We start from the raw sequence: 13,489 nt of genomic DNA, 5'->3' as shown, positions 1-13,489 counted from the left end.
GAATTATGCTGTTGTTCTTATTCCTTTCTCAAAATTATCACTGACATTTAGGAAAAAAAAATCTTGTCTGTACTCAGGATTTTAAGTCAAAATAATTCTTTTTAACTATCTGAAGGTTTGCAGCTATTTGACAATTGCAATAAATCAACTACCCTTCTTCCTCTAGCTGCTTCTCCAATAAAAAATGCTGCAGAAAATTTTTATAGCGTAAGGTAAAGGATTAATAAAATATGACATTAATGCAAAGAAAAATTCTTTCCCTCCCACTTCTTAAATTTCAGAATGTTTTACAAACCCATCTTGGCTGGAAAAGCCAATTATTTTGGTGTCTGCCAAGACTATTTTTTCTACTCTTTTAATATATGTGCACAGTACATTACAAATGTTTGGCCACTTGAGAATATGTATTACCCACACACAAGAATTAGGGGAAATGAAGTATAATTAATGATAAAATTATTTATATGCCTTGTATTGTTTAATTTTAATTAAGAAAAAAAAACTCCTTAAGAACAATGCTGTCTTAGAGACCACAGTGGAAAACATGACTATACCTAATGGTCAACAACTCAATAAAAGAAGATGATCAGGAACAAATCATAAAGTTCTTAATGCTCTTCTAAAAGAGTCCACATCTCTCCTATTGCTGGAAAGTAGTTTAAGCTGAACAGCAAACAGCAACAGAAACCCTCTACTTTCAGGTCAAGTTATCATCACTTCAAGGCAGAAGGAGAAGGCACGTCGCCCAGCACACCTTCACTGGCCTCGCCATGACGGGAGGGCGGAGGAGGACTATGGTGAAATGTACATGTAAATTTAAAGTCCTCACAGCCAAAACACCCAAAGTAATGCAAACAAAATAGAATCATATGGCAAGTATACGCAGAGAAGAATCTAAACTCAACATATTTTTCATCTGCTAATGTCATCAAACCATCTTTAAGAACATCAGATATCTAGAAACGGCAATGAGTCTGACAATGGTTTGATCAAGGCCCCTGTCAAATTCTTAACTCCATTTGCTCTGCACCGTCCCCCTTCCCCCGCCCACCATGCTGTCCAGGATCACAGGCAAAACAAAATAAAGTAATAGAACTCCTAAGGTACACTGGTACTCATTTCACACTGCTTAGGAATCGACTGATGTTAGTGAAAAATAAATTCTATATTAGTAATAGCTTCAGATCTATTTACTAAATCTACTTCACCTTCATATAAACACCACGAGGCAGTCATGAACTAGTCACCAGACCCAAGTGTGTCTGGTCTGACTTACATCCTGAATGGCAATTAAAAAACATTAAAAATACCCTGGGATTACTTCAGGCAGGACCCCTGCCTTACCCATGCACTTTCCAACATAGCACGTGAAGAGAACACAGTGTCCCTCCCTCCACCACAGGACAAAGCCTGGCAAGAGCAGCCCTGGTAATGGTTACTTGACTGGAAATTGCCATGCAATTAAAATCTCACCTGCAGATTTGGAAATGAAGGAATTTGCAAACTGCAAGAAAGCGAATTCTTAGAAATAAAGTAGGTTGTTGGCGATACTACTAACAATAAATGATGACAATAATACAAAACATAGTGAAGGGAGCACCTTGCCTTCTCTAACACATTCTTTTATTTTCTTAGGACACAAATTATTAAAGCGGCCTCAACGATGTTATCTTGGGCAGTGAGTCAGCAGTCTTCCCTCAGTGTGTTAAGAACTCATTAACACATTATATAGGGGCTCTTGTCCGGGACTCTGCTGTACAGGAGTCTGAGGCATGCCAAAGAATGTAAACGGGGTTTTTATGGGCACCTCTTCTCTGGGACTAATTTCAAAGAAATCTTTGTAATTTGTTTACCAAACATTTCTGAACTACTTGTGCAAACTGGAGAAAACCCCAGGGAAAAGGGATCCTCCAGGGACAAAAAAGGATACCTAGCGGATACAGGGTAGCAAGTACAGGCATGTCTCGTTTCACTGCGCTGTGCTTTCTGTGCTCCACAGATGCTGCGTTTTTTACTAACTGAAGGTAAGACCCTCCACCAGCGAAAAGACGGACTCGCTTTACCGTGGTGGTCTGGGGCTGAACCTACAGTATCTTCAGGATATGCCTGTGAAATTGTGGAGAATGTAAATGGCTAACATATGTAACCCATTTCTAGTGTATCAGTATTGATGAGTCTTAAGTCATTTCTAAGGAAATGCATTTGCCCATCAAACAAAGTTAAAAATTTTTTAATTATTTCAGTTACTAGAGCTTTATTTTTTATTTTTCAATTACAGTTTGCATTCAATATTATTTTGTATTGGTTCCACATGTACAGCAGAGTGGTTACACAATCATATACTTTACAAAGTGTTCCCCCTGATATTTTCAGTTTCCACCTGGCACTATACATTATTACATTATCGTTGACTGTATTCCCCTGTGCTGTACTTTACATCCCCACAGCTATTTTGTAACTATCAATTTGTACTTCTTTTCTTTTTTTAAAATCCTCATCCAAGGATATGTTTATTGATTTTAGAAAGAGGAAAGGCAGGGTGAGGGGGTGTGGCGGAGAGACAGAGAGACAGAGAGAGACATCCTGCAACCTGAGTGGGGATCGAACCTGCAACCTTTTGGTGTAAAAGGACATTTCAACCAATTGAGCCACCAGGCCAGGGCCCAACTTGTGCTTCCTTCTTTTTTATGTTTATTTATTTATTTTTTAAATGATTTTACTTTATTTATTTTTAGCGAGAAGGGAAGGGAAGAAGAAAAACATCAATGAATGAGAGATACATTGATCAGCTGCCTCTTGCACACTGCCAACTGGGGGCCCGGCTGGCAACCCAGGCACGTGCCCTGACTGGGAATCGAACTGGTAACATTTCAGTTCACAGGCTGGTGCTCAATCCACTGAGCCACAGCAGCCAGGGCCGAAATTGTGCTTCTTAATCCCTTCACCTTTTTCACCTAATTCCCCAATCACCCTCCTCTCTGGCAACCATCAGTCTGTTCTCTGTATCTGAGTCTGTTTCTGTTTTGTTTGTTCATTTATATTGTTCTTTAGATTCCACATATAAGTGAAATCATATGATATTTGTCTTTCATTAAAGCTTTAAATACCTCCAAATTGGACCAAGCAGAGGCTTATTTACTCATTTCTGAGATTAATTCAAGTCTCTCATACAAAAGTCAATACCACGAAGCACTTTAAATTTGACAATAAATAATAGAAGTCGGTAACTCAAAAAGAATTAAAAAAATAATCATAGTAGTACAATTCTTTTAAGGGACAAACCCATGAAATTATATCATGTTAACCAACTTACTTCAAAATATTCAAAAAAATCAAACTGAGGAAAGCCTAAAATGCCAGAATAAACACCACACACAATACAACTTTGTAATCAGACAGCTTTAGAAAGCATCAAAGACCTATTGTGACAGCCCTTCCCCCTCCACACATTATAAACCACAGCACATTGAGTTATGAAATTTGGTCAAAGAATTTGCTTTTGGACAGAAATAGCAATGTTTCGGCCCAAAGCCAAGTAAAAGTGCCAAGTTATAAACCTCTCTAAGAAAATGTTTTAATGGAAATGCCAACAGACCCTTAACTATAATGGTGTTAGGTGCCAAAATAGAAATAATTTTTGTTTTTGTGGTCCCTTTACCATAAATTAGATACAGATCTAATGGAAAAACAGTAGGTATCCAGTCTGGTGAGCAGTAAAGGCCAAGACTGCACACTGGATTTGAAAAACAATAATGGGGGTCTATATGGGGCTTTCATTGAAGAATTTAGCAAGCAAGTCTTGCACTCTAAGAGAAACTCCTTAATAGGTTTTGTGATTACTACTCCATGTTCTAAGAATACCTCAAACAAATTACTAAAATGCAACCCAGCCAAGCAGAGTATAAAATCTGGTTTCCTGGTAGGGAACCGTTAAACAAACACATACACACAAGTTCAATTATTTAATTTTGATGTTAAACCCTAACTGGAACGATACAGTTTAGCCAGTCAATGAGGCCTGCCAGCACAGAAAGCCTTGGGCTGACCGCAAGGGCCACTTCGACTCTAGGTCTCCATGCAAATCTCCAGACACTAGGCAATCGGTGCATTTATTCTTCAATTATTCAAATTATTCAAGCACAGTTAAGTGCTGTCACCATGCCCTGAGAGCAGACTGAACAGTACTGGTCATTAGTCACAAACAATAGTTTTTAATCTGCTTGATGTCTCGCATTCATTATACAACAGAGCTGATCAAATTGAAGCTAGCCCTGTGGTAACACCACCTTTCCACACCTTTAAAAAAATGCGCATATCCAAACTGGTGCAACGGAACAACACCTGACATTAAAGAATGATTATAATTTCTATAAAGGTGTGACATACACAGGACAAATAAATTAGGGCAACACTTAGGAGGCCGTGTCCTGGGCTAACTTACAAAAAGCCCAGTCAGCTTTACTTTGACGACCACAGACTGTTCAACGAAAGCATGATTTTAAACTTATGGGGAGTTAATGTTTGGTTGACTCGATTAACCAACTCTGAGCGAAACTGCTGCGTCCTGGTGGTACACAGATAAATGTTCCACAAACACACTAAGCCTGTTCAACGTCTCAGAGCCACTCCCTCCACTGCAGCACCTCCCCTCGCCCTGAGCACTCCGGTCTCTGCTTATGCGTCACTTCCCGGAGGAGCATCCCGTCCCCTCTAGGTCAAACGGCCTCCCCTCAGTGTCTGTCTCCTTAGTGACTTACTCTGTCTTCTTTTTCCTTCACAGCACTTATCACATAGCACTATTTTTTTACTTGTGTATCCTATTTCTACCAGATCGTGAGCTCTAGGAGGAAAGACTCTGACTATCCTTGAAGGCACAAGTCTAGTGCCCAGAACGTCTAGCTCATACGAAGTACTCAGCATCTGCTCACTGCCTGAAACGAAGGAGAAAGCATGCCTCTTGCAATCAAGGTGCTGTCAAGCAAAACACATGAGAGTGTATAATTAGAAAACACTAAATAATCTCATAAGAATTATATAAATATAACAGCTTTAGGTATAAGACATTTCAGTGAAAAAACAATGAAAACCTTAATTTTCAGAGTTCCCTTCTCTCTCTGAAAGTTCCAGGCTCTCTTTAATATTCAAGTGAACTTCTTTTAATTTATTAACAGAACAACAAAAAATGAAACTAAATGTGATAAGAGAATTATATGAACTAACCAACTACCTTTCTTCCTTGCTTAAAGAATATTTACAAAAGGGCTTTCATAGCTCACTCCAAATTCCATTGGTTACCCTCAGATATATAAGGTCTGCCTGGAAAAAGTCCAGCCATTGTTAATATAACAAGAATAGTTGGCATGACATCAATGTAACCTGGCAGCCAAGGAGAGTGGACTGGAAAGCAAATGCGTGAACAATGACGACTTCACTGTGTTAGTCAGTGGGGGCGGTAGATACTGTTGAGTGAGCCTGTGTACTGTGTGGCCGTCATACTCACAATGACTAAGCAAGTAGAGAAATGAATCTGCCTCATAATTTGCATTAAGCTTGAACATTACTTCGCAGAAACTAGTCAGATGACTCAGAAGGCTGCAGTTATGGGCCAGTGATGATTGGCAGCTTCATCATGACAATGGGCCTGCTCATGCATCATGTCTAGTGCAGTTTTTTGGCAAAACATCGAATCACCCAGGTGACTCAGCCCTCTACAGCCCAGATTTGGTGCCCTGAGACCTCAGTCTTTTCCCAAAACTAAAATCACCTTCGAAAGGGAAGAGATTTCAGACTGCCGAAGAGAATCAGGAAAATCGGACAGGGCAGCTGATGGCGATTAGGAAAACTGTGTGAGGTCCCAAGGTGCCTACTTTGAAGGGGACTGAGGCGTCACTGTCCCATGTACAATGTTTCTTGTGTGTTCTATCAAAAAAGGTCTGTATTGTTATTACATGGCTGGATATATTCTGGACAGACCTCATATGTCATCTATGAGATTTCCAGTTGATCTTTAACATAAATTTTTTATTTCCAGAACTAAAAACCCTTCTGTATAAATCAAATCTGGTGTTATACCCTGTCTTTAAGTATCCATAAAGGTGACTAGGAGATAAGAGTCAAAGTAAGTAGGAAAGCCACCCAGAGAGGACGGAATGTGTTTCCCTATGCTGCCTAGCACGTTGCTGTGATCGAACTATTAACGAAGCATTCCCTTTCTAGGTACTGGGAATACTGCTGTACCGCATTATTTTGCATTTTGTAAATATTCTCAAATCATTTTCTTCTCCTAAACTCTAAATTTCTAATGTAAGGACTTCCTCTTCAAGTTGTTTTGAATATTTATTATTCTACTTCTTTTATCCTAATATCAAGACCTTGATCATAATCATACTTCCCAATAGCATCCAATAATAAAAGGTAACATTTTGAACACGGTAAATACTTACTATCTGACTGATGGGTTTTACAACATAGAGGCAGTTACTTAGTTTAACTTGAGAGAGAAGACGATAGTCTCAAGATAACCTGGAGAACAGCCTGGAAAGGAGAAATAACTGCAGGGAAGGCTCAAAATATTTAACATTAATTGTGAATTTAAAAAATAAAAAGATCCTGTACTCAGCCAACCTTACTTTATTAAATGCCTGCCAGGGGACATACACTGGAGATAGAAATGAACAAGACAGGGTATCGGCCATCTTCAGAGTCTGGTGGAAGAAACAGGCACAAACGCAGGCGTAACACAACGCAGAAGCACAAGGAAAACAGCCTCACTCTTGCCAGACAAAACAAGCCCCTCATCCATTGCTTTCGGGTATAATGCTGTTCAGCTCTGAGGCCTCATACCTCAGAACAGATCCTGTCCTAGTCAAACCTGAACATGCTAGAGACATGTCAAGATATCTCTTTACCTTCTCTTTCCTGAAGGTTTATTTGATTAACCAGCCAGGTGGATCCAAAAAGAACAAACTCTGGTACTATCCCAACTCATCAGCAGAACGAAAGACTCCCAACAGCCAGTTCATAAGCATTCCAGGCTGGGGTTAACCCAACAGGGCGGATCTGATCTCTCCGGGGTTCTCCAGATTCCAGCATAATGGCTTCTCAGACAAACCCTTTTGCTGGCTCTGGAACAGAAACGTCCGACCTCTTCCAGGTCAGAAGCCAGCCTTGGAGGGTTGGAAAAGGCGGCAGTTGCTCCCCTCACTACCAAACAGGATTCTCTCCATGGCAGTGCCCGTCGGCTAGCAAGACAGTAGCCAGAGAACCAGCCACTGCAGTAAATAAAAGTGTTCCAAGTGGGGTTAACAATAGGAACTGCTATGAACAGGAGAGAAGGCCGCCATAGGATGGGGCTCAGGGGAAGGTCTGGCAAAGGGGGAAGGACCTTATATTGACTTGGGAGAGCGGGATTCATTCTACTTCTAGATCTGCTACCAAGCTGGAGAGCCCTGGACAAGCCACTTAACTTCTCTGGACCTGAATCTGTCACCTACAACGTAACAGACTCAAATTAAATTATTGGTAAAGTCTCTTCTAATAATAAAAACCCAATGCTAAGAGCACAAGAAACACTTAAAAAGCTACTACTACTACTACTACTAAGTAGACCTACTACTTAACCCCAGCAGTCCACAAGAACGCCAAAATGACATTTATTAAATTTTTACCATCTCGCTCAGATTTGGTGAGATCTGGAAAAGTATCTCCTATCAGCACACCAGGGTAGCTACAGGGTAGGTAATATATGGTCAAACATTCTCCTTTATAATAAAAAAATATAGACATACAAGTCAGGCTCCTGTGTATAGCAGACATAATGGTTTAGTAACAAAATACTTGAGCAACTTAGCTTCGGCATTAAAGTCGGCCTTTACACTAACAGCTTTTATTATAATTCTCCTTCCAAAAGGGTTTATAACACTTATACTAAACAAGCACAGGTAGCACATATCACGATAAGTCACAAACACTTCTACATAATTATGAAAAGATCGACTCCATTGGCTCTACCAGTTACCTATTGTTATGTGACACCTGCCCAAAAAGTCAGTGGCTTTATTTGCTCACAATTCTGAGGGTGAGCCATTTAGACGATCACAGCTGGGCAGGTCATTGCAGGGCAGCCCTGAGATCACCCACGCAGATGCAGTCGCCTGGGAACTTGACTTGGGCTTGGTGTGTAGCCTTCTCTCCAGCAGGCTAGTGGAGGTGGTCCCAGCAACAAGAGAGGGCAAGATTCAATGGACAAAGCACTTCTGAAGTCTATCCCTGTGTAACATTTGCTAACACACCACGGGTCAAAGCAAGTAAGATGGCTAAGCCCAGGTCGGTGTAAGGACAGGTCGGTGTAAGGAGTAGATACACAGTGTAGATTCAGAGATGTGAGCAATTAAGGGCCATAACCGTGACAATGTCTCACAGTAACTGTTAGCTCTTTTCAGCCAAGTAATAAGAATGACCTTATAATTTAAAGGATAGCCTTCCATCTAGCAATCCTTATTTTCCCCTTAGAATAAATGAGACCTTCTTAGCAAAGAGTATCTCCTAATGCAGCAGAACAGGAAACAAACATAGTCTTAGTCGTGAGCAAGTGATGGGTTTCTTCAGTCCAGCCCTCCTCATCTTCAACTAGAAAGTAGGCTTTAACTGCCACAGACACACAGAATGATCTTAAGGCAGTCACTTATTTTCTCTGGGTGTTGCTTCTATCCCTGGTAAAATGGGGATTTCACCACTTGTCCTGTGCGTTGCACGTGGCTGTTTTTCCAGCTGAACTGAATCCAAGTTTTTCAACATTTATTGAAGACCAACTACATTCCAGGCTTGTGCTGGGAAAACAGAAACTAAAAAGACACTTCCACACACTGTATGAGAATGTAATACTTTAAAAACTGAGAAGATTCCAAATGTATATAAAGCATCATATATTTATATAGAATACCGTAGAGAAGTTAAAATTAATGAACTACACATAACAACCACATAATGGGAGTACATTTTATGCACCACACAAGGGCATCAGCCCAGGGGGTAAGCTGATGCTGAGGTCCCATCCACACTGGGTTTGCCCAACCACAAACCCCGATGCAGACTTCACTTGTCCGGAGAAAGGAGTACTTCTTTCCTTTTTACAGAGCTGCCTTCTGCTTACCTGAGGGGCTGTCTCAGTACACAGGAAGTGCCTCTTGCTAGCTCTCACAAAAGCAGAGTAGCCCTGACTGGTGTGGTTCAGCGGGTTGGACGTCATCCCACAAACCAAAGGGTAGCAGGTTCAATTCCCCAGTTCAATTCCCAGTGAGGGCACGTGCCTGAGCTGTGGTATAGGTCCCCAGTTGAGGGCACTCGAGAGGCAACCACACATCAATGTTTCTCTCACTTTCTTTCTCCCTCCCTTCCCGTCTCTCTAAAAATAAATAAATAAATAATATATATTTTTAAAGATGAAAACATATGGGGTTAAACTATAAAGAAAAGCATGGGAATGAGTCAAAATTCAGATTATCAATTTCTACTAATTAGGGAGGAAAAAAATAAGATTGAGAGAAGCACACAAGAATTTCAAAGCTCTAGTTTTTATACTTACACTTTGTACCTTTGGATATTTTATAAGTATTTGGTGTATATATATATTCAACACTGAATAAAAACAATTGGAAAAGAAAGACTTGCTACCTGCGCTCACAAAGTTTAAACTCTACGAGAGGAAGAGAATCAATGTGTGTGTGTGTGTGTGTGTCTAATATATACACATATTCTATATTACATATATATATGTATAATTGATGTAATAGAATGTGAGCTTTGATGAAGGCATGCACAGTCCGACAACGTCAAACGGAGCACCCAATTGGCTGAGGGGTGCCGAAGTACTTTATAGAGTGCCTACCCTACAGAGTGGTAACCATACAAGTATCAGTTATTCACAGGGTGATTTCAGGTTTCAGGGTGATAATTATAACTGTGTAAGCAACATTTGCTTTTGACTTTAAAAAAACCCCTAAATTTAGATAAATAAAATGGTAATGTTTGTAATAAGGGTGATGTATACAGGACCTGCTGTAGGGCGAGTCCAATAAATATCCAAGTTAAACCTGGGAGAAATGATACAGTCATGATTCTTTTTATTTTACTCCCACAAGTAATAGTTAACAGGAAGTAGAGGAAAATGCTGGACTAAAGAAACCAATCACTTGCTCAAAAATCTATACAATTCATCTTCACAATCAACACTGGGTTCAAAAAATACTTCTCTTTAAAATGCTAACCACAGAATAAGAAGTTCCCATTTATACAGTTTTAGAATACAACTGTATTTGTAACAGCCCTATACAAATACATGTAAATGCATTATTTTAAAGTCTTATGATAAGGAACAGATGTGGGATAGAGAGAGAGGGATGAAATTGGGGGGGGGACTTGAGTTTTACTCAAATTATCTCAAATATCCCATGTTTCAAGACTGATGAATAGGGAACTTTATAAAATTGTAGGCCTACCACGGGTGTCTAAGCCAAGCTTTACACAGGTCCCTTTTCCTGAATTTTATTTAGTTAAAAAGTAATCATTTTTAAACCAGCCTATTTAACTTACAGAAAATTTCCTCTATTTTATTTTAACTGAGAAAGTGGAGTCATTTATAATGTACTATATTAAAAATATAAAAATAACTGTGAGAAGACAAGTATAAGCTTCTATTACATATTTCTATTACTAATTACATGATAATCATGTGTCAAACAATAAATTATCACAACCATCTCTACACAAAGCTTTCAACCTATAATATAGTTCAGGTTCAAGTGTATTCACTATTATAAATTAGTATTTTTTGGTACTAATTAAAACTACAAACTAGGGTTTAACAGTTTAACAGGAACAAAAGAGTAATTTCAAAGTTTCATCACAAAGACAACTCTATTTTAAAAGTTAAAATAACATTTAAAAATCAAATTGGTATCCCTCATTATCAAATGGTAATTTCAGACTATACTCTCGAAGCAAAAGAGGATCAACAGCAAGGTCATATGTATCATCCCAATTTTCAGATTCAATTACAGAGCCACTTGAGAAAGAATTGTTCCGTTTAGTTCCGTTGTATTAAAAACACACATACCAACTCTAAGCTTAAAACTGCCTATTAGTATTTTGTGATCACGGTGCCTGTATCACCATCAACCAATGGCACCCCAATAAATTTAATTGTAAAAATAAAATTAAAAGTTAAAAAACTAAAAATCACAATAAAAACAAATGTGCTACATCACAATGTAAATCTTTACACCTAAATCCTACTTAACCAATTCCATTATAACAATCAGAGGGGCTCACAATTATTTATACCTCCACCTATATTCAAATATATATATATATTTTTATAAGGTATGTAAGATGCCTTTATAATACAATTAGGTTCTTTATGAAAAAATAAACTAATTTAAATAAATACATTTTGTTATTTCTTAATTCCAAAGCCTACAATCAAGTTTAATATAATTAGGACAAAAATGTTATTCCACTACCTACTGCTATACTACTATAGATATATATGTATGTGTGTGTATATGCACATGTGTTTATATGTGTGTGTACAGATCGTATTTGATTACCCAGTAATTCTGGAAAATTTAGCAATTATGGAAAGTCGTAATACCCACAACCCTGCCATTCCAAAAATACCCAGTCCCCCACGTTAGTATTTGTTATAATAATAGCTTTGTGAATTTTATTAGTGGGGCTAGTTAGGGGGGCTTATTATTAGTGGGGCTTATTCTCTGACTGAGATGATATAATTTTCAAATATGTTAATGGGGTCAAATATTTCTAATTTTCTAATATTAAGCCATCTGTACACATAAGAAATGAACCAAATGTGGTTGTAGTGTTTGATCTCTTTTACACATGGCTGGACTCGGTTTGCTAGTATACTTTAGGTTCACTTCTGTATTCATTCTGACATAGACCTGTAACTTTTCTTTCTCATGTTTCTGTCTGCTTTAAGTATCAGAGTTATACAGATCCTGCAGAATGAGTTGGAAAGCATTTCTTCCTTTTCTAGAGTCTGGAAAAGTTTGTACAAAATTGAGATGTGCTCCTTGAAATTTTGGTAACATTCATCTATAAAATCTGGGCCTAATGTTTCCCTTATGAAATGCTTTTTTTTCTTTTTCTTCAATTTCTTTAAGAGTTATAAGATTATGCAAGCAAATTATTTCTTAAATCTGTTCTGAAAGTCAAATTTCCAAGGAACTGATCTATCCCCACAAACAGCAATCTGGACCAAAAATTTACAACTTGTCAAAATTGTGAAACCTTTTTATCTGAATTTAGAATAAGCAGTGTATTTGGAGAGCACTAAATAACTTAAGTCATTTTGTTTGTTTTTAGGGTTAATGAGGGAAATGAGAATCCCCGGAACAGGTCTAGAAATAACTGGACGTATCTTTGGTACCACAGCACCTTCATCACTACTTCTGACGGACAGAAGGGGTTGTGCATGCATGTTGGCTGCCACTTACCACCAGAAACAGGGGCATCCATGAAAACTGCTCCCATCTTCTCAACCTCTTTGGCCAATTCTTTGGAGACCGCAGGATCAATAGTACTGGAATCTATTAATAGCGAGCCTTTCTTCACTTTTCTAAGTAAATAAATAAAAATAGAGTCTTTTTAAAAACTAGAGTTTTAAAAATATAGTTTACAATGCTGAATAAACATTTCATACAACTACCTATAGAATCAGAATCTGCTAAAAGCTGCTAGATATCAAGGTCGTCTTAGTATTGGTGGTTTTAGTATTAAAAGCATTTTCAGAAGTGATTCAAAATGTCAAATTCATTTTCAGATTAATTACAGCACAAAGGAAACCTACTCTTTCAAACAAACCAAAATAATCTAGTAAACTGGTATAAATTCTGGTTTTAGATGAAATACACCCTAACCATAATATAGGTTAGGTAAGAAGCTAAGATTTAAGCAATTTAAAATACCTATTAACTTTAAGAGAGGTATTTGGTAGAATTTTAATTTTTGTTTGTAAAGTAATTGGGTCTCTTTTAAAAATAATTGATCTGTCTTCAAAAAGCTATGTTGTAAATTTCACACATCCATCTTATTACTACTAGGTAGAATAAATATAAGCAATTGAAGTTTAGCCATTTGCTTCAGGATGGTGTATTCTTTAATAACTAACTTTTTAAAGACAAAATAAAATATCAAACAGGGAGAAAGGGAAATATAGGAAAGGACCTGGAAATCCCAGTCTTTTTGTTCTTTATGGTAAATTTACATACATACTTTGCTATAAAGGGGAAGCAGCCTTTTCATATATTATATTGTACATCAATATTAAATAGAATCTTAGAGTAAAATGTTTTCGTTTGCTCTGTAAGTGCAGGCTATATACCTAGACAGTTCCTTTATAATCTGTAACCTAACCGGCTAGGAAATTCTGACCTAAATTATAATTTGTTTAAAGCATTACGGTTAACCT

At 38.0% G+C, this 13,489-nt stretch overlaps 1 protein-coding gene across 1 annotated transcript in view; it reads right to left on the bottom strand.

The window, feature by feature from the left end:
* The window catches only part of HIBADH (3-hydroxyisobutyrate dehydrogenase), a 97,445-nt gene that overhangs the window by 68,492 nt on the left and 15,464 nt on the right, over positions 1–13,489 (bottom strand). The window contains exon 4 of the mRNA XM_024562863.3: positions 12,516–12,637. Within this exon, the coding sequence (XP_024418631.1) occupies positions 12,516–12,637 (122 nt within the window). The remainder of the gene's footprint in view (positions 1–12,515; positions 12,638–13,489) is intronic.

The sequence above is a fragment of the Desmodus rotundus genome, chromosome 6, assembly GCF_022682495.2.
Source record: "Desmodus rotundus isolate HL8 chromosome 6, HLdesRot8A.1, whole genome shotgun sequence".
Taxonomy (NCBI): Eukaryota; Metazoa; Chordata; class Mammalia; order Chiroptera; family Phyllostomidae; genus Desmodus; species Desmodus rotundus.
The sequence above is the reverse complement of the archived record's forward strand: the minus strand, read 5'-3'. Positions and strand labels throughout refer to the sequence as shown.